A 22,559-nucleotide genomic window follows, 5' to 3' on the forward strand; every position below is an offset into this window, starting at 1 on the left:
TATCTGACAGACACAATATCTATTTTTCGAGTAATGGAATTTTATCATTGTAGACAAAAGTGAGGTATAATAATATGAACTGTCACCCTCAAGGCAGTCAATATCTATTTTTTTTATAAGGAACAAAAACTTTCATGACGTCAGAGGGTAATAGTGCGGCACAGGGTGATAACCGGAAATATTGCCCTTGCGTGTTTACTATATGTGTTATAGAAGTGAAGAAAAGTTACTTAAACTATCTTTTGTATCTATATTTTGGTACGTTTGTACACGATGGTACCTAGTAAGTATTTCACATAAAACAGGTTCTTGGGCGTGGTTACTGTGGCATTATCAAAATATCTTATAAATTATATTCGACATTCGACAGTTACGACTTTTGTACACGATTGACTATCATAGTTGTATCCCTTATTCCCACAATAGAGGAAGTGGGGCGTGGCTGGATCACAATGCCACGTCTTTGCGATCACCGTCTGTCCAGCAATCACATCGTCCTCTCCAGTGTGATCACCTCTGAAGTAAATACACTTTTAAGTTATTGCCATATCCGTAACATGAAAATGTTCATATTCATTTTTCAATATTATTATTATTATCATTATTATTATTACTATTATTATTATTATTATTATTATTATTACTATTATTATTATTATTATTATCATTATTATTATTATTATTATTATTATTATTAATTTTACGAATTTCTACTGCACTGGTATACAACCGATTTTGTTTTTGATGAAAATGGACAAGGTGCTCTAAATGGTAACATGATAGGTCAATCGGAACTCCTCGGCCATTTTTATCCAAAACAACCTCGGATGTATGCCGGAACATCATCAGAGGTAGTTCGTAAAAATTAAAGTATAACATTAATTAAATGTAGGGTTGAAGCTTGTATTAAATGATCTAAGTTCAAATTTATTTCCAGTGATGTGTATTATTGCAACATAATTAAGATTCCCAAGAATTAAGTCATAAAGTTTAACTGCTGAATTGAATTACTACGCGAACTTTTTGCAGCGGACTTAAAGACAATTTAGACATTGTAAACTCATATACAACCGATGATATTTTCGATAAAAATGGCCGAGGAGTTCCGAATGATAATAGGTAAGAATTGCACAGCAGCTTAGTCTATTACTAATTAAATTATACATACATTTGTCAATTTATAAGACATTTAATATACACCTAGCCGTTTGTTTTCGAAATAGGTTTAAGTAAGGTTAAGGTAGTTCGCGTAGAGTTTTGTTTTCTCAAGTAGTATGCATAACCAGCATAATGTTCAATGAATGATAAACATAGCAACTTAAGTATTCATTCCAAAAGCGTTAACTTGTTTAATTACTTCAAGCGAAAAACATACTCGATAGCGCCACCACTGCTCGACAGCGCCACCACTTAGGCAACAGCGCCACCACTTTTATAAATATGTGGATTTTATTCTTTTTAAGAAGTGCTTATTAGTTTTGTTGTGTTCCGGCTTAGGTACTATACATAGCAGGTATGTTTGCATGCGTGAGAATGTTTTTACGGGGTGTGTAAGCACAGAAATGTACTTGCTATGCAATCATATCTCAAAATATGCACAAGTCTGATTCGGGAGAAAAGCTCCTGGCACCACAGTTTGCACAATATTGAAACGAAATAGTAACCAGCCTACAGTAGAAGTGTTCTTACACGGTACCACATTCTCCGATTTTCGAATATGTCCATTAAATAAAATTTTCAAAAAATAAAATAAATCATACTCACGTTTGTTCATGTAAACATAGGGCACAGCTCCGCCACGGAAGTGTCGACAGCTCTTTTTCTTTGCACCACCGTAAAGTGGTGGAGCTGGCGTTTAGAGGCCGTGTAGTTATTATTATCAAATTAGACGAACCCTTCACATAATTGGTGCTTTGAAATTGTTGTTTTAAAAATTAAATAAAACAACTCGTTTAATCCGTTTTTTTTTGCTAGTCATCACTTACCTCCATGCGCTATTAACAGTTTTGCAGACGACATCTTCCTCGTCGTTGCCAAATCCGTCTGAGCAAACGCGACCCCATGTGCCATTGTAGCGGACCCAGACAGCATACCATTGATCTACTTGCACATTAGCCTGGACGAAACTTGGGTCATCGCCTAGTGCAAAGTACATCCCTGTGGCTGTTAAATAAAAAGACAAAAGTGAATAACATTAGTATTGTCTATTGAGTAAACCTGACCTCCATTTCAGATGAACCACATGGCGATAGTACTTAGACGAGACTTCAAATAGTGGTCGTTCTTTTTATAGACGTACGGCGAGGAAAACATCATTATTTTAATAAAAATGACACAAATGGAGAGACAAAGTAAAAAGATCGGACAAGTGGGTTTCCACCGTGCACTCTGGTTTCCCCCCAAAACACAAGACCACACTCTCGCGTAATTGTGCAAACGAGCATGATAAATATATTCTTGTAAAATACCTTTTTTAAACTAAACAAAGTAAAATACAGCGATTGTTATTTTTGCTTTTCGGGTGTCAATGCCGTGTAAGCACTCGGGACCGACTTTGCATAATTCCGAGTTTCAGTACAAACCAGCATGAACACAAACAAAAGACACATGATTTTACAACTCATTTTCAGTGTGTGTATACCACGTGCTAAATTACGTCATACTAAGTCTGATTTTGGCTACATTTTGCTGAAGACCTAAAACGAAGATAACTTTTATATTTCTTATGATTTTGTTTCATTTAAAATTGTGAAGAAAAATTGAAGTTATCTTTGTTTAAAGTCTTCATTTTAAGCAAACGGTTACCTTTCGATTTAGCATTTATGACGTAATTAATCACGTGGCTGTCGTTATAAGCTAATGGGCCGACTGTTCAGAAATTTTTGATGAGGTTCTCACAAATTAAAAAATAAACACGTTTAGCTGAAAGGGCTGTCCCAAATCTTGTTTCAAAACACGGCATATAACAATTTGAAAGCAGCAAACAACGATATCGTTAACACCGTTGTTGACTTAACAAACTTCTGAACAATCGGCCCAGTGGTCATGGGATACTTTGGATAAAATGTATGCTGAGGATATTTTCGAATAATTGCCCATATTCGCACTATACCACCGTTATACCAGGCTTGTTAGTATTAGTGGTCACGACTTTTGTTGATAATGAGATTGCACCCCTGTGAATTTTATAAGGCATACAAAAATGCTTGTGTCCACTAACCCGACCGACCCTTTTTTCCCGCCGATTCTACACTTTTTCTCCCGTAGTGGGGACTTCTTTGTCGTAATTTCTCATAACAATGTGCACTTTTTTCGTGAACATGTTAAAATTTGACAATTTGATATATAAAACTATCTATACTAATATACTGAGTCTCTGATATTTTTCGGTTTGGTACAGAATCCCGAGGCTAAAAAGTAGAGAAAAAAATCCTACCTAGCCACCCTATTTTTTTGGAGATAGAAGTGTAAACAAAGACTTGTTTTACCTTGCTAACAAAAGTTTAGACAAAAAGCCGACTTTCAAACCTGTTACGTCCTCTGTATAACACGTAATTCCGAGTTTTGGATCAATTGGACCGCAGCTTTCGGTTGATGCACACAGAATCACCGCTCCTTCCGAGCCAGAACAATTAGGGTCCTTTAGTCTTGTACAATTCTCATTGTTGACTGGGGTCTTGTCATAATACTCTAAATGAAAAGCACCGCCGAATCTGAAACGGTGAATAGATAGAATTATCTCATTTGAGCCACTGCCACTCATCGGATACACACTCCTGGCGTCAGATTTAGCCTTGACAATATGTCAGCCAATGAGCTAGTATTCTAAAACAATTAAATGACCTAAAGTAATATTTAAATGGTAAAGAATGGCTCGTTCGCTACGCTCACGCCGCCCAGTCTTAATTATTACGATTTTACCTCATGTCATCTAACGTTTATTTCTACGACTGCATACTTACTGATATAATGCTGGATTTATCTCCTTGCAGACGACCGACGTTTCCTGCCAATCCCATTTATCGTCATAACAAACGACGTTCCACTTTCCGCCTTTGAACACCTCAAGGAAACCGCTGTTGGGATATTCGCCGTCAACCAGTCTAACCCCTGAAAGTGGATGTGGCCAAACATAAGTTTCCGGTCCCAATGTACTTTTATTACTTAAGTCAAATCTCAACCTCAGTCTCAACTCATTTTCAACTTCCACATAGCATCAAAAGTATGTAAAAAACATATATATTTTGTCACATTTTACAAGCGCATTCTATCAACGAAAATGCTGATTAAGACCATTGTCAAGTTTCCTAGATAAATATATTCTACAGCCCTAAATGTGTTTAAGTACTTTTTGCTCTAGAATTAGTTTTCTTTGATATATTGACCAAATGTATTCATCAACACATTCGATGAGAAATTAGGTTGGCAAAAAGAACAAAAATATGCAAACTTTTGAATAATATTATGCTTGCATGTGATAAATCGAGTTGAGATTGAGATTCGACTCGAGTATTTTAGTGATATTGGGGCCTGGTAGATTTTATTTTACTCTTATAATTTCTTATCTGAGCTTTCAAGTATTGCAAGTAAGTGTTCTTATCTCATAAAAATACGATAATGATATATAGAGGATATTTGTTTATTTCAGTGTAAGATCGTATTTTATTTTACAAGCTTCATAGAAAAACATATTTTCACGAGTGGCGAAGTTCGAAAATTAATGTTTTATAGCCTTAACCGTTACTAACAGTTTAAGATTCTTTTAACTTAAATATTAAAAAATCTGCGATCTATTTTTTTGTCAGCATTCTTATTTAACAGGTTTCCATGGATTTTCTCGTTCCGAGACAAAAATAAAAAAAGATGTCAAAACGTTCAATCTGTGAGATTGCAGCTTTAACAATCAAACAGTGAAAATATCAATTTGATATTTTTCTCTGTTTTTGATCAAAATTTAGCAGGTGCTCTTATCCAAATCCAATTAGAGCAAAGGAGTGACATACTACTGCATCTGCAACATTATTTATCGTTATTTAATACATATTTTACTATACATAGTAACACATTTGTGCAGGGATTTCGCGATTATTTGCATGACTCAGCGATTATAACAATTTTGCGGCCCGGCCGAGTATCGATGATCATTTTGCGGCCCGTAGAACGTACGCACGTGAATTCAATATTCGTCTTTTAGTCCAATTTGGCGACTGTAACATAATGTCTCAAATAAATAATCACAATTTATTGATCTGCCTGAACATACTCATCAGTAAATTCCTAAAGGGAGACAAACGCGATCACAGTTTAGGAAAATATGCTTGTGTTTGATAATTAGTGTGGTCTATACGGCGGCGTTTTTATACAGTGTTGTCTGCTGACATTCTAAAAACAAAACAAAGGAAGCGGTAAAATTAAATTTAGAATCTACTTTAAAACATCAACTGTACATACATGTTGGAATTAATAATACGAGGTAGCGTTTGGAAATCGGACTCCATGTGCTATCGATAATCGAATCGAATCGGACCAAGCATTTCGATTTACTATCGGATAATAATCGAAAGTTCATGATATCAGTAAGCAATACATTCTTCAAACACAGTATCATCATGATCATTTAAATGGTTAAACCTGAAATCAGTACGTGTGATGCTATAGTCATGTCATTTGCAACAGTATGTAAATTTCCATAACCTCTTTCTGTCTTTTATAACTCAACGAAAACACAACAACACAACAACTACTAATAATTGCACATTAATTGCGAATTGATGCACACTCCCATCAAGTAAGTTATATTAGCGTATTATCCATATAAAAGCATATTCAATATTTGTGAACTAGCTTAGCATTCAATAAACTGTTATATTGAACATTTCATTAAAATCTTAATTTCATAAAACTTTCACAAAAAAGGAAAATTAATGAATTACAAACGATACTAAAAAGGTTTTAAAAACAGAATGCATCGAACCGGGTTCACCGGTAAGACCGGACCCACTACACCATAGAGACAGGTTATTGAAGAAGGTTTTATGAAATATATAAACAATTAAATACAATTTGTAATTTTGGGAGAGTTCTTACGCAAAAGTGTTTACATGCATCGCATTTGTGTAAGAGAGTGACTTCCCATGTAAAAATGACTTCAACGAGAATATATGCACCAGTCAATTGTAAATTGTAACAAACCCCCAGGTCCGGGGGTATACCAGGGATAGGCGGAGAAATGGGCCGTGTTTTTACTTTCCAGGTGGCCCGGCAGAGCTGGGTGACTGCGGTGGTTTTGTATTCACACCAAAATTAGCGGGAAATTGGCCTTATCTCGGGTCCCTTGGGTGCGGGGACATTTGGCGGGGGGTTTACCAGCAGATTGTCCCCGCAGGGCGGAGACTTTGCCCGGGGTTGGCTGGACCGAAAGTTAAAGTCCCCGCTATTTCCCGGATCTGGGGTGGGGGGCGTGGTTACAAATGACTGGTGCATTACCGGAAACAAAAATTGACATTTAATTGACATTTACCACAACAAAAAATACGTAGTTACCGGAAGGAGCATTAGCGACATCGATTTTGGACAACCACTATCGATAGTCGCCGACATAGCATTGTCAGCGACGATTAATCGATTGTACACGATTATCGTTTCATCACTAATACGAGGTATTTGTTTGTTTAAGTACAAACAATCTTTCTACTTGCTACGTGTTCATGTTTATTTAATTGCATTTTTACATTCAAGACATAAAACGACAGATGTCAGTGATTTGTACCAAGAAAATTCGGATAGACGTTTTGGATCTTTCAAGATGAACAACTGAAATTAATTAGAACATGAAATGACAACAAGATATTTTTTGCCTATTGGCTGATTCTCAAAAACTAAAGTTAATTTGAGAGTGAGTTAATTATTTGTAGTCAAGCCAGGAGGAAATAAGAATGCACAACTGGATCGCAGGTAAACTTACAGAGAAGCCTTCAAACCTACAAAATAAGAAATACAAACATGTCATATGTATTAAAGAGGTTAATACACTGCGTAGCCAGGCCGTTGAGTGATAATTGGCCTACGTCTCGGGCCATTATGAGCCACTCGCGCCAAAAATCACTAAACGTCCCGGCTACGCCGTGTATTGACCTTTGAGAACGCATACATTTTGGCATGTTTTTCTAATAAAATGTGATTAGAGCTATTGTTATGCCAACTGAAGGCATATAATACAAATTACAATACAAACAACATTTTCAGCCAGTGGAAAGGCAGATGGCAATCGATACTAAAAGTCGTTGGTAAATACTTCTTGATAACGAGCATTTGATAAAACCGGCATAAAACAAACATGTCTCATTTTTTTCTGAACAGATTCAAAGAAAGGTTCGACATAACAAGAACATCGAGAACAATTCGACATATCGCGGTTCAACTGTTTGTATCAGTCGGTCATTGTAACCATTTACTTCAAGATACGGTCGTGGGTCTTGCATACAACACATCGCACTTTAATATGTACTGAGCACATGAGCTAAGTTATTATTATTTCCCTCTGTTCTGTTCATGACGAAGTTACAGCCCGAACATGCGCACCTACACTGTATATGCGTATAAGTAGCATTTCATAATGGTAAAACCGTTGGTGTGACCTTGACCTTTGAGGTAAGAAAATTGGTCTAGCACGCGACACGTCATCTTTACGTATCGAACACATGTGCCAAGTAATTTTTAAAACCACTCCCTGAAGTTACAGCCCGGGCGGTGCGATTTTAAGGAGTCCGAATGGCACCCCACAATACATATATTCTATATGAAAGTCATACCGTGTCGTTCGTTTCATTTCAATAGGCTGTGCGAAGAGTCTATCGGGAATACCTAATGTGTTTGGCTTGAATTTAATTAAAAATAACTATGGAAAATATTGACTTGATTTGAGAAAATCAAGCATTTGTATGGAGTAAAGATCCGGGTCGTTGCCGGCTTCTAGACGTGCCATCGATAAGGCTTCCTGATCCGTACCGCAAACAGACGACAGCCATTATTAATCAACCATATTCCATTGAATATTTCATACTGCCAAATTGAATGATTATCTATATAAATCTAATTTAATCATACAAATCTTTAAGCTAGAATAATGTATTTGAAAAATAAATGGATATAAATTAAATTGATTGAACTCTTCAACCATGTCCTATTACTTATTAACACTAATGATGTTTGTTGCCATATAAATATAAGCAATAACAACTGGCCCTTTCATGGATAATACATGGTTAAGCTTCAAGCTAAACTATTGAAAAATCAGTTTGGATTTCTAAAAGTGATATACATTATTTATAATTTACTGCCTTGTAAATCTTGTATGATCATAAATAGTTCGAGTTAATGGATCGAACCACAGCAACAAACAATGCGCCGTTTAGTGTTTTTGTTCTTTTCAATTGTTATGTTAAAACATCTTTGTAAATATATAAGTATATCATGTCACCAATGTTTTATTCAAAACATCTGTCAACGGCTACCATCATTCAAAACCACATTGAACGAAATTTAAAAATACATATAAACTATATACATATACACAGAACTTATCATATTGAACGCACCTATTTCTTTCATAACACGTTATACCACGGGTGCCGCGATTGTATTTGCAGAATCTGCAAACTAATTCTTACATAATATATACCTACGTCATATCACCTACGTCATATATACTACATGACTTGACAAGAACCATTCGGAACTCCTCGGCCATTTTCTATCGAAAACAATCTCGTGTGTATGCCGGTACATCAGTAGAAGTAGTTTGTATTTTTTTTAAATAGTAGTATGAATTAAATGTAGTATTTTAACATGAATGTTGTATTTCAAAGTTCAAACTGATGGCCAATGAGAGTGAATAATTACATAAATAATTAAGATTGCCAAGAGTGAACTCATTAAGTTAGATTGAAATTACTACGCGATCTTCTTGCAGCGTAGTTATAATATAAAGATTTATGACAGTGTAAACCGTCCATATAGATCAGAGGTTGTTTTCGATGGAAAATGACCGACCAGTTCCGAATGAACAAGAACAAGAACACCAGCAAGCGAATGTCAGCGGTCATCATTTTCTTTTGCAAGTAAATCACGAGACAAAACTCGACACTCATCGAATTCACAGTTATGGGCCCTGTTTATTGCTCGCACATTGTCAATGGAAACACGTGTACAGGGTAATATGTGTTTTTATTGTGTGAGCTCTTTTCAGTTTTGTGAAAGTGGGAAAGGATTAAGCCTTCTTTTGCACAACGCCAACACAGACGACGGCGGCCATAACAACAAGCGGATCCAGAGGAGGGGCACCGGCGTGCGCCCCCCCCTTAAAATCGTCCAAGTTTACTTTTTATTGCAATATAGGAAAGAAAGTAATAAAAAACGCCCTAAATGCATCTTCTCGGATCAGAAACTGTTAAAATTTTCATGGGAGAGTACCCCAACCCACTGTGTACACTTTAAACCAGATTTTCGGTTCTGAGGGAGGGGCGCAAGTCAAAAGGCTACGCCCCCTACGTTACGCCCCCTCTAACGTCTAATCATGGAACCGTCCCTGATAACGAAAGCCAGCTTGATCAAGGCTGTAACAAACCCTTTGATTATGCAAAACAAAGAAAGAAAAAAAGAAAAATTATAAATTACGTTACAAACGATTTCGTTACCGTAGCATTCAATATTATGGTTCCATGTGCCAATACCAGCAGCTTCATGCACGCAAACAGCTTCCATGGACGTCGTATCTGGGTGTTGTCTCAGTCCTGAGCCACAAGTGTACAGAGCGGTCTTTTCTCCAGGGACATGATTATACGTAGCACCGGGCACATCTGGCGGAGAGTCAGCGCAATCTAAAGGAAACATTGACGTTGTATATAGGGTCACATATACATGTACGTGCACTTGTCTCATAAGTATAAGTATTTATGTTCTGTTCTAAGTTCATGTTGTTGTTGTTCCTCAAACGTAACTACTAGGCGCTCGGCATTCTTCGGTATACTCCGGTAAAGAGCAGAGCAAGATTTGATTTTGTCAGAGTGCTTGAACATTCGGATTTCATAAAAAAAAAGTACGTCAAAGATTAAAATGTTCCAGGTAATATTTGTATCATTTGTGTTCACTATCTTTAAGCTACAGGTATTCATATTTTTATTGAATCTAACCGCTTTCCGAGTTCGTCATTCAAGTCTGAAATATTGAAGGGACTTGCTCACTAATTTGATGTCAGTAACGAGTTTTTCTTCTTGTGACTTTGAATTACTTGTCCCACTTTTATGAAAACAGACCAAATAATTAATGGCAGCCGCGTTACCATAACACTTTTCGGCAAAATAGAGAATTTTCTGATGCGCATCCTGTCAGTGTGTGTATACCACGTGACAAATTAGGTCACAAATGCTACGTCGGGCGGAAACATTTTGCTTCGAATGTTGACTTAAAACAAAGATAACTTTTTTACCATTTGAAATTAAACAAAGGGCAGTCTATGCCGCTTAAAGAGCCCCGCCTTCTTTCTATTTACGGAGAATGATTAGGTGATTACTTTCTTCAAACACTTCGATAAACCACTTTCCAAAATAATGTTTTGACAGTGATCCATCAGGCGGCGGTTTTGTGAAAAGGTTTGTCGATGAAACTTAGCTCTCAGTCATACTCTGGTAAAAGACCGAAGGCGGGGACACGTAAGCTGCGTAGACTGCGCCATGTTTTATTCAATATTGTACCACGCGACGTCAAAGACGCAACAGATCTCTTCAGAGAAAAGCATGCTCCAGACTGAAGCCACTGGTCTTTATATACACTTATTTCTTAATCCACCAGAACCCGGGATTTGCTTATTTGCATATTACCAACCATACGTACTATGAACGTTCTTCCTTCTATAACAGAAGTAACGGAATGTTATACTATAAACGCACATCCGCCGCCTACAGCGGACCTTTACATGAATAAATAGTGATGTTTTGTTTGTTTGTTTAAAGTCTTCATTCGAAGCAAAATATTGCCTTCTGACGTAGCATTTATGACGTAATTTATCACGTGGTATACTTACACTGCCTGTGTAGATATCCAAAAGCAATCATAATAAATGTCGAAATACAGTTGCAAACGATTAAATATGATTCAGGTAGATATTAAGTTGCTTCAAACGTTATCCTTAAAGCAGAGTTAATATTTATGAATGATCGTCGTATTTAAAATATGTTATAACTTTCTTATAAATTCTTATCATTTCTTTTACTCAAAACAATTAGGCAAATAATACATGTTGAAACTTTTTCACCCTTGTCCAATAGGGATTTTGACTTCCGACGACATTTTATATTTTATGTCTGACCCTATAAAACTTGAACGTTTCCCTTTAACTATGTATAACTTCAATATAATACACCAGTCAATTGTAACCACGGTCCTCAAGTCTGGGAAATAGCGGGGACTTTGACTTACGGTCCAGCCAATCCCGGGTAAAATCTGCGCAAAAAGCCCCCCCCCCCCCCCCGCACTCCGGGGTACCTACGTAAAGCCCATTTCCCGCTATTTTCGGCGTGAAACCAAAACCACCGCTTTCACTCCGCACCTGGAAGGTAAAGACACGGCCCATTTCCCAGCTATCCCCATGAACCTGGGGTTGGGGGGTGGTGGTTAAAAATGACTGGTGCATAACCACATTGTGGTTTAAAACGTCTTTTTACAACACAATTACTTTTTCTGATGCTTAACCCAAACAACATTTATTGCCTTTTACTGTTCCCATTCATAGTTCCGTGAACCATTACACGGCCTCTAAACGCCAGCTCCACCACTTGTAAGATGCGTTTTTCCAGCACTAGTCAAATGACCGGAAACACACGTCCGGTATGCAAATTACCTCTCTCATAACGGAACACACATGATAGATACTTATAGTTCTATGGTAAAACTTAACAGCACCTAATCGTTTGTTGTCGAAATAGTTTTCAGTGAGGTTAAGGTAGTTCGCGTAGTTTTGTTTCCGCAATAAGTATGCATGCATAACCAGCATAATGTTCAATGAATGATAAACATAGCAACTTTCGTATTCATTCCAAAAGCGTTAACTTTTTATATAACTTCAAGCGCAAAAACATACTCGATAGCGCCACCACTTGGGCAACAGCGCCACCACTTTTATAAATATGTGCATTTTTCCTATTTAAGAAGTGCTTATCAGTTTTGTTGTGTTCCGGCATAGGTTCTATACATAACAGTTTTGTTTGCATGCGTGAGAATGTTCTTACGGGGTGTGTAAGCACCGAAATGTACTTGCTATGCAATCAGATCTCAAAATATGCACAAGTCCGATTCGGGAGAAAAGCTCTTGGCACCACAGTTTGCACAATATTGAAACGAAATAGTAACCAGCATACAGTAGAAGTGTTCTTACACGGTACCACATTCTCCGATTTTCAAAATATGTCCGGTAAATGAAATTATCAAATAAAATATAAATCATACTCACATTTGTTCATGTAAACATAGGGCACAGCTCCACCACGGAAGTGTCGACAGCTCTTTTTCTTTGCACCACCGTAAAGTGGTGGAGCTGGCGTTTAGAGGCCGTGCATTAATAAATGAGAATATTAAACTTAAACTGACAACAAGGTTTAGGGTACATACTATAGCAGGTGATGGTCGGAGTACTACTTGGACTAAAGGTGCCGTCAGTTTGACACGTCAACGTCTCACTTGTGAGAGAAGCATCCGTCGGAAAGTAGCCGTCAGAACAGGTGTACGTAACGGAACCGTCGGCGTTGGTTGTTATGACGGTGTTAACCACTGGGGCGGTTAAACCACAATCTGTAACCAGTAAACACTTAAAGTATTTTATTTATTAATTTATTTATTTATCTAATTATTAATGTATTTATTTTTACATATTATATATGGCCACGCGTTTGCAAATGGACTATCATTTCAACGAACTGGAGCATATTAGATGTGGGAATGTGAATGTACCCTGTACACAATAATGTGTTTTTGGACATCATTTTCACACGGTTTCGAGGTCTTTTATCTGCACACAAAAATGTTAATAGACAGAAATACAGTCGAATCCCGTTGGCTCGGACTCGCTTGGCTCGAACTCCTCTTAGGTTCAAACTGGATGCTGGTGCAGAGGAGTTTGAGCCAACGGAGTTCGACTGTTTAAAAAACAAACATATTTGTGGGCTTCCAAAACGAGAGAATATTTTATTTTACGCCATATTTCACTTGAGATTATGAGCAAAAAAACAGAGTCCAAATACGTAATGTACTTTTTGGTCATTTAACTAATACCCCTTGAAATGATGCCAAAATTATATGGGGTTAGGCAGGGAACAGCATAGTATATTATGATTCAGAGGTCTTTTAGAGTACTAGCAGTAAAATTTGTTAACTCGAATGAGAACGTACATTATTTAATAACTCATATGAACAGTGTGTGTATACAACGTGATAAATTACGTCATATATGCTACGCCGGAAGGCAATATGTTTCCTAAATTAAAGACTTAAATCAAAGATAACTTTTCTTTTACTACGCCATTTTAACTAAAACAGGGCAGTCTATGCCGCTTACACAGCCACGCCAATGTGTTATTACAGAAGTTTGATAAGGTGATAAGTTTCATCAAACACTTCGTCAAACCTGTTTAAAAAAATAATGTTTTGACAGTGCTCCGTCAGAAGGCCGTATTGTGAAAATGTTTGTCGAAGTATTTTACAAAAAACTAAACTCTCAATCAAACTCTGGTAAAAGTTATCTTTGTTTTAAGTCTTCATCCGCAGCAAACTATTGCCTTTCGACGTAGCATTTATGACGCAATTTATCACGAGGTATACACACACTGTTGCAGACTGAAGTAAACAAGAGATGTTTGCCCTGAGCGCCATGTTGTCAGGATTATATGGACAATTGAATGAAATATGCATGGATCGAAATGATAGTTGATTTTGTCACTTAGATTGGATACCGTGAGGCAGTTTTAAGACTATGACCAATCAAAGTGTGAGGAAAGAGTGTGTTATGGCCATGATCTTTGACTCTATGACTTAAAAATCCATGGGAGTCATTAGCTGGTCACGAAGAACCTAAATGTCAAGTTTGAGGGCCTTGGAGTGCAGGCATTGTCAAGTTATCACACTGACAAGCTTTTTTTTCGTTCATGGTCACTGTGACCTTAACCTTTGACCCGGTGACCCCTAAAATCATAAGCGGTCATCTACTGGTCAGGCCAAACTTCCATGTTAAGTTTTATGATCATAGATTCAGCCATTGTTGAGATATCACTGGGAGTAGATTTGTTAACCTTTTTGCGTTAAAGGTTAATGTTAACTTGACCTTTGGCCCAATGACCCCCAAAGTCATTAGGGGTTATCTACTGGTCAGGCCAAACCTAAATATCAAGTTTGAGGCCCATAGGTCCAAGTTTTTTCGAGCTTGCTTTCAAGGTCACTGTGACCCTGACTTTCGACCCCTTAAATCAATAGGGGTCATTTTCTGATCAGGCCAAACTAAAAGTCAAGTTTCAAGGCCATGGATGTATGCATTGTTGAGTTATCATTCGGACAACCTTTTATCAATAGGGGACATCTACAGGTCAGGTCCAACCTCCAAGTCAAGTTTGAGGGTCATGGGTGCAGGCATTGTCGCATTATCACTCGGACAACCTCTAACCATTCAAGGTCACTGTGACCTTGACCTTTGGGACGATGACCCCCCCAAAACAAAATAGGGTCAGGCCCATCTGCCATATCAAGTTTGGTGACATAAGGTTTAGGCATTGTTTAGTTATCACTCGGACGAGCTTTAAAAAGAAATACCATTAAAGGTCACTGTGACCTTGACCTTTGGCCTGATTAGCCCTAAAATCAATAGGGGTCATCTACTGGTCAGGCCAAATGTTCATATTAAGTTTGATGACCATAGGTCCTGGAATTGTCGAGTTTGCTTTCAAGGTCACTGTGACCTTGACCTTTGACCCATAAAATCAAGAGGGGTCATCTACTTGTCAGGCCCAACTTAAAGTCAAGTTTAAAGACCAAGGATGCAGGCTTCGTTGAGTTATCACTCGAACAACCTTTTATCATAAAAGGTCACTGTGACCTTTACCTTTCACCCAACGAACTCTAATATCAATAGGGGTCATCTACTGGTCAGGCCCAACCTTCATGTGAAGTTTGATGACCATACGTCCAGAGATTGTTGAGTTATCACTCGGACAAGCTTTGGTCTATCGACGGATCGACCGACCGACCGACATGTGCAAAGCAATATACCCCTCTGCTTCGAAGGGGGGCATGAATATTTGACTGTCAACAGAGGTGACGGGTTCGAGACAAAGCTTCTTTCCTATTAAACTGATGACTCGTTATTGCGGAAAGATTGTAATGTTCCGGTTGTGCGTGTCTTTGACACATGTACCAATTACATATTACTCCTAATCAGGGTAGCTTATAAATTGCCTCTAAGAGACCCGAAAGGCATTTTATCGAGGACTAACAATACAAGTAGATATATTGGCGTCACCAAAACCATCCAGGTTGTTGTGAAAACTCACACACGCCCGCACGTACGCAAACACACAAGGTGGATGTGGTGGATGTTGTTGTGGTGGTGATGGTGATAGTGGTTACGGTGGTGATTGTGTTGCTGCTGTTTTTGCTGCTGTGGCTGCTGCTGTTGATACTGCTGCTGCAGCTGATGCTGCTGTTGATGGCGCTGCTGATAATGATAAACGTGACCGCCACGGGCAGGCCAAATACAAACGGAAGAAATAAATGATGAATGGCCATAGTATTAACTTGCACATTGAACTCCATCCTGATTTAGAAACATTAGACCAAGGCATTTTATAACTGGAAAAGCATTATTCACAAACTTAATTAAAATATGACAAATAGAAGTAAGTTTAAACTCACTGTAGCAGTTAAGATTGGGCGCACTTGGACTCCATTCCTTCATATCGCCAACATTCTGGCACGTGAGGGTCACTGACGAGGAAGCTGGCAGGAAGTAGGCTGCGCACGTGTATGTAAGCGTTCCATCCTCGTTTATCGTGCGAACGGTGTTTGCCTCTGTCGGTGGGGGCCCACATACTTGTCAAAAAATCATAGCAAGGTAAGCGTTATTTGTTTAGTTTGTAATAGAAAAATACGAACTCTTTTCATCAAAGCTAAAGCCCCTCCCATGAAAATTGTATTCGTAAATGGTTAGTGGTGAACAGGTCAGTGTCCCCCTCTATCTAGTGAGGTTTAAGCCAAACATGGCACCGGTACCTGATGCTATCCAGGAAACGCACACGAGGATGATTGGTATCAAATTCGATTGCATACCAATACATAATACTGCACGGCGAAAATCAGGGCCTGTATTCATTTCAACCAAAACGCTCATACTTGAAATCACATGTAATCGAAGTTGACTTAAATGTACTTAAATGTGAAACTACGGTTTGACGCCGACACTGACACCGATGCCAGGGTGAGTAGTAAAGCTCTCCTTATTCTTCGAATTGTCGAACTAAAAATGATAGTTTTCTGTTAATAAGGGGAATTATGAACATTATTGTTTTTAACGTCTGCCTGTTATAGAAAGACATATGAAACGTTTGAATTACAAATGTTTTTTCAACACATTCACTTAAAAGGTCGTGCGTTCGAGCTTTTCGTTTTTTTGAAAAAGTTGCTAGCGTTATCTACTCAGACAACAACTCAATTCAATTCAATTCATTCGGAACTACTTTGCCATTTACCATCGAGAAAACCTCAGATGTATGCCGGTACATAAGTGGAAATAGTTCGTAAAATTTTAAATAATAGTACATGTATTGGTTAATTGTAGTGTTTCAGCGTGTACTATGTATTACAAAATTTAAACTGATTGCCAGTGAATTGCATGATTTCTTAAATAATTAGGATTCCCAAGAGTGAAGTCATTAAGTTTAGTTGCTAAACTGAAATTACTACGCGATCTACTTGCAGCGTAGTTTAAAGACTTCTGACATTGTAAACTATAAACATTCGAGGTTGTTTTCGATGGTAAATGCCCGAGGAGTTCCGAATGCGATCTCAAGAGTGATCCATATTAATAACTCTCCTTACAAACAAGCTTATCTATATAAGTATACTTAAACATCCACCTACCTGCGACGCACATGTTCTCCGTTGAATCATACGCCGTGCCATTTGCGCATGCGCATCTTCCATTAGCGCATTGGGCTTTGATTGGTTCACACACAGCATCGTCTTGGCATTGGAAGTTCAAAATAGCTGAAAGAAATATGACTTTAAGTCGTACAATATAGTTCGATGGAAACATATTCATTTTTTCTTAAATTTAATGCATTACCATGTTCAACTCATTTGGATTAAATGGTATAAAACAGAACAAAAACAAATCATTAACGTACAGATAATAAATATTAGCCTTTATATTTTTGATAATATTCATCTGTAGCTTAATCATATGCATTTTTTTTTGTTTTGATCATTCAAGTAAAACGAGTTAAACATGCTAATGCATTTAACTATTTTTTGCATCAACCTTCCCTGCTTAAGAGACAGAACTATGGTCTAATGGTAAGACACTTGACGGGTAAACCAGGAGTCTCAGGTTAGACCCACCCCCGCCATGACAATATCAGAACTCATAGTCTTCTGGGAAAGGGTAGCTATAACGAGAGTAACGTTAAATTATTTAACATGTTGCATGTATGATACATGTATATCTTGAATTTGCTATGTTTGACAGTATTACGGGATTTCGGCCGCGACAGTTACATGTATTTAGGGTATGTACTGTTCAGGCCAAACCATTTTCCGGTAAAATAGAATGTCATTCTGCATTTAAGGTTATATTAGAAGTGTTTCTTGTTAATGTTATTAGTCATTAATAATTAAAAAATATCGTATTTAGTAAAAAGAAAAAAAACACACCTTTAAACGTTGCATTTTCTGACAGATATATGCACAAAAAATACCATCATCCGAAAAAATAATAAAGTTGTATTACAAAATTTATAGCTATAAAACTAACATCTCAAGCCATTAATAATTATGTTTCGCGTACATTTGCATTTTGTAACCACGGCGCTCCACCGCAGATCGTTGCCACACGTTGCCGTCCCTCCACCTGTTTCCCAGACATTGCAACTAAGACTGTTTACAGAGCCGGGCGTCCGGGGACCATTTAGCCACTCCGGAAGAGGACACGAAGGCTCTGTAAAAACACACATGTTCGATCGTTTATTTATTTCGCACGATGAATAAGTATATAAAATAAAGCACCATTCAATTGTAACCACGGCTCCCCAGTCCGGGTGATAGTGGAGGAAATGGGTTGTCTTTTTACCTTCCAGGTGGTCCTGCAGTGCCGAGTGAATGCGGTGGTTTTGTTTTCGTGCCGAAAATAGCGGGGAATGGCCCATACCTAGGATGCAGCGGGATGCGGGGGCATTCGGCGGAGATTTTACCAGCAGTTTGTCCACGCAAGTCGGAGATTTTACCTGGGATTGGCTGAACCGAAAGTCTAAGTCTCCGCTATTCCCCGGACCGGGCCCCCCGGAGCCGTTGTTACAATTGACTGGTGCATAAAAACAACAACAACAACAACAACAACAACAACAACAACAACAACAACAGCAACAACCTATACATCTTATATCGCCCGTTACAGAGAATTATTTGCAAAGACCAAAATCACATCAAGCATTATCAAGAATTGTGTAATCATTAAGGAATTATGATCTTCTAGTTTCGATCATCTTGGAAATATACATAATGTTTGATATGGTACATATTCATAGTGCTGTTGTAATTTTAATTTCAATGTTTTTTACATGTAAGGCCACACCAAATTGATATTTCGTTCCGCGGATTTACCGCTTCTATTTTTTTTGAAAATGTATTTTTTTTTTTTTTTATGCGCACGCACCTACATTTTGATCGCCAAGTAGATTTTTTTCAGGTAATAATTTATTTAAAGACTAAAAATAATCAAGAATAATTTTTCTACGCTAGTTTTCGTGTTTTTGTAAAGGGAAGTTCAGATGCGTAGTGTTTTTATACTGTATATCGATCGATTTAGCATGGGTTTCAATAAATTCAATCAAAATGGCGGCTTCCGGTATAAACAATGTGGCTCGAAGTTTGGAAATTAAATCTTATTTTTCACAATAAATATGTTTTAAGCATGCTTGAAGTCATTGTTGATCGTCTCATTCACTAAAGGATCATTATTTAAAGCAATCATTATGCAATAAAGCATGTGTATCAGAGACTGGTAGCGATTATATTGCGTAATTAGTGACTCGTTTTGAATGGAAATCGGACAGGTCAAATTAACTGGAACATGAGTCATTGTTTGGTCCAAATTGATGTATCAAGCTCATTTTTGATCAAATTCTGACAAAACAACAGTTATGAACAAATATCTTTTCACAAATAGCGATATAAACACTGGACTGGATATACCTCAACATAAGTAAGCGGCTAAGTTTATCACCTTATATTTCGCTTTTATTTGCAGCATAATCCAGGATTGTAATATACTTGTCAATTGTAACCACTGCCCCGCCCACCCCTCGCCCATGTTCCAGGGGTATAACAGGGACAGCAGAGGCAATGGGCTGTGTTTTTACCTTTCAGGTGGCCCCGCAGTGCCTAGTGAAAGTGGTTTTGTCTTCATATTGAAGACAGACAGGAGTGGGCCTCACATAGGTATTCGGGGTTGCGGGGCCATTTGGCAGGGATTTTACCAACAGTGTGTCCCTGCATGCGGTTATTTTACCATAGTCAAAGTCCCCGCTATTCCGGACTTGGGGGCATATACAATTGGAATTGGCTGGTGCATTAAAACATCTCAATAACCCCCAAAAGTACTCTGAAAAATACCCTTGTTCTTTTTGTTTTAATAAGCACATGTCATTGCATTTCCTGTGATAATAAAAACAAAATTTAGTCTATGTTATATGGAGTCTGATGTTTGATGATGCCTGTGTAAGTGATCATTTTTTACAAATCCCAAATCAATCCTAAGTCGTGTCTAAATACAGTTGCATATGATGTTAAACTGATTCAGGTAGATTTATATAAGTCGTTTCAAACTTTTTACTAAAAGCATGGTTATTTATTATTATGAATGGTCGTCATATTAAAGTACGTTTTAATTATATAAGAAATAAGATTTATCCATATAATGTTTGTACTAAACACGGATGAATAAATAGAATGTATTCCGACATTTTCCCAATGTCCATTAGAGGTTCAGTTCAAGATGGCATTAAAATGGGTTTAAGGGCAATTATTTTGAACAATCTTTCTTATTTATATTGAATATAAGGAAAAATATATTTATTGCTCTTCGCTCGCTTCGGTTTTTATGAAAATTGAAAAACTTTTTTTTTTCGCTCGCTCGCTCCAATTTTTTGGGCAAAAATCCGAGGAACTAAACATTAATTTGGTGTGGCCTTAATGTTTTATAATGATGAAAATACATGGCTATATAATTTGTACGAGCCTACGTTTATACAAGACGTCGAATTACAATTGTGCACGTGCACGTGTCACCATTACACGCTTAATACTTATTTAATGTTTGTTTGTTATCCCCAGCCTTACAGAGACTGAGTCCGGTAATCTATGATTTAATTTATCTGGTCGTTTTGGCCCCTAACTTGTGTCTAAAAACAAAGTTTTTTCTTGAATATGTGACTCCTTACATTGCCCCAACCTTGTGTTCTTGTGGATGACGTAGAACGCAAAAAATCTACACAAACATGGATTACGTAGAATTCAAATAAATTACACAAACGTGGATGACAAAGAACGCAAAAATCGACACAAACACGGATGACGTAGAACGCCAATAATTTGTCACATGCACGTACATGTAGCGTTTCTCTTCCCTTAATTAAGTTTCCCTTTTTTGTTTTATTTCAGAATCGTAGCAAAAGTTACGGGATAAACATGTGACCTGATATCGGATATACGGGGTAAAGGAAACCATATTCGGGTTAAAGCGACCCTGTAATGTATTTATCACGTCGACAACCTGTTTATCGTTGATCAATTTATGAGAAATGTTTCATTTTATTCATCGAAATCGGAAAATAGACGCCATTGGTCCGATATAATTTAGTGACCAATTTTGGAAAACTATGGCGTCATATATGGTGCAGTAACCAATCCTTGACAAAAAGGCACTGTGTTATTCAGGCGTGCTATTATATTTTACCTGATACTTTAAGGCAAGTGTACGAGCAGCCATCCGCGTTCCCGCTCGCGAGGAGTCCCGGTACACACACTTCGTATTCGCCACAGGGACGGCCGTAACAGTCCGGTTCCAACTGAAAATAGTAAGTTGTAAAGCAACGTTATTTCGAGCAGTCGTTCGTATGAAACAATGGTAAGAATACTTCATTGTTAACACAAGGGCAGCCGTAACATTCCCGGGTCCTTTTGAATTCGTAAAATATAATGCTACGTTAGATTGAGCACTCGTTTTTATTTCTTCCAGCGTGGAGCAATGGTACAAATAGTTAGTGGCCACCACATGGGCGACCGTACACTCCGATGCTAGCTGAAAATAAGCTTAATGCTACGTTATATCGAGCAGGCGTTCATGTTTCTGTTCGCATGGAACAATGGTAAGCATAGTTAATTGTTACCACAAGGGAGGCCATAACACTCCAATTGAATTCGTAAAATTTAACGCTACGTTAGATAAAGCACTTGTTTTTATCCTTTCCAGCATAGAGCAATGGTACAAATAGTTAGTGGCCACCACAAGGGCGACCGTAACACTCCGTTGCAGACTTAAAGAAAGTGTATTGCTACGTTATGTCGATTCGTGTTGCGGTCAGCACGTAAACTTCATAGTCACTACATGGACGACCGTAAAAATCCGGATACAATAGAATATAGAAGGGTGCTATATGACAACCCTCTTACTTCACAATTATCATTTTCCTTTAGCCATGGTTTAGTCAATAATATAATATCATTACACATGAACAGATCACGGTATTCTTGAGAGTTTTATTCATTAAATGAATTTCCTAATAATCCCTCACAGTTTAGTTAACACACACGCAAAAATCCTCACCGCTGTTCTACAAATATATATGTACTTTAGAATTTGAACAGTTTAATACCGCTTTCTTACCTCGTTATGATATGAGGGACAAAAATTCAAATTCATACCACCACGTTATAAATCTCATTTATTGTACATGTTGTTTTGTACACTGTATAAACCTTGATTATTGAACAGGCCAAATAAATTATCTAGTTTCCTAGACATTGCTTCATTTATGTTTTATTTAAGAAACTGATTTTTTACACCTTTTTCAAGTAAGGATTATTTTGGACGTGAATATTTGTTTTTTTCTCTAATTAATGAATATGATTTATTATTGGATTTTGTAAATATATGAAAAACCTTTAATTTTTAATTTTTACGCACCATTTCACATATATCAAACGTATACTTAAATGCCTGAAAAAATAAATAAAATAAATTCGCTTGGTCT

At 37.5% G+C, this 22,559-nt stretch overlaps 1 protein-coding gene across 1 annotated transcript; it reads right to left on the reverse strand.

The window, feature by feature from the left end:
• Nucleotides 1–350: 350 nt before the first annotated feature.
• On the reverse strand, nt 351–18,204 carry LOC128213882 (deleted in malignant brain tumors 1 protein-like). The gene is made up of 9 exons (XM_052919963.1): nt 18,098–18,204; nt 17,173–17,298; nt 15,949–16,125; nt 12,664–12,843; nt 9,696–9,878; nt 3,963–4,110; nt 3,529–3,713; nt 1,986–2,163; nt 351–516 (listed from the first exon to the last, which is right to left on the reverse strand). The coding sequence occupies exons 2-9, from the start codon at nt 17,183–17,185 to the stop codon at nt 351–353; spliced, it is 1,230 nt and encodes a 409-aa protein (XP_052775923.1). The 5' UTR covers nt 17,186–17,298; nt 18,098–18,204.
• Nucleotides 18,205–22,559: the final 4,355 nt, after the last annotated feature.

Source organism: Mya arenaria, chromosome 2 (assembly GCF_026914265.1).
Source record: "Mya arenaria isolate MELC-2E11 chromosome 2, ASM2691426v1".
Taxonomy (NCBI): Eukaryota; Metazoa; Mollusca; class Bivalvia; order Myida; family Myidae; genus Mya; species Mya arenaria.

Bases quoted from the DNA above. Each gene is read 5' to 3' on its own strand.
- LOC128213882 (XM_052919963.1), bottom strand. The intron at 12,844-15,948 runs GTGAGTTTAAAC...TACTGGTTACAG, and splicing joins GCCCAATCTTAACTGCTACA to ATTGTGGTTTAACCGCCCCA. The intron at 517-1,985 runs GTAAGTGATGAC...TATTTACTTCAG, and splicing joins ACTGTTAATAGCGCATGGAG to AGGTGATCACACTGGAGAGG.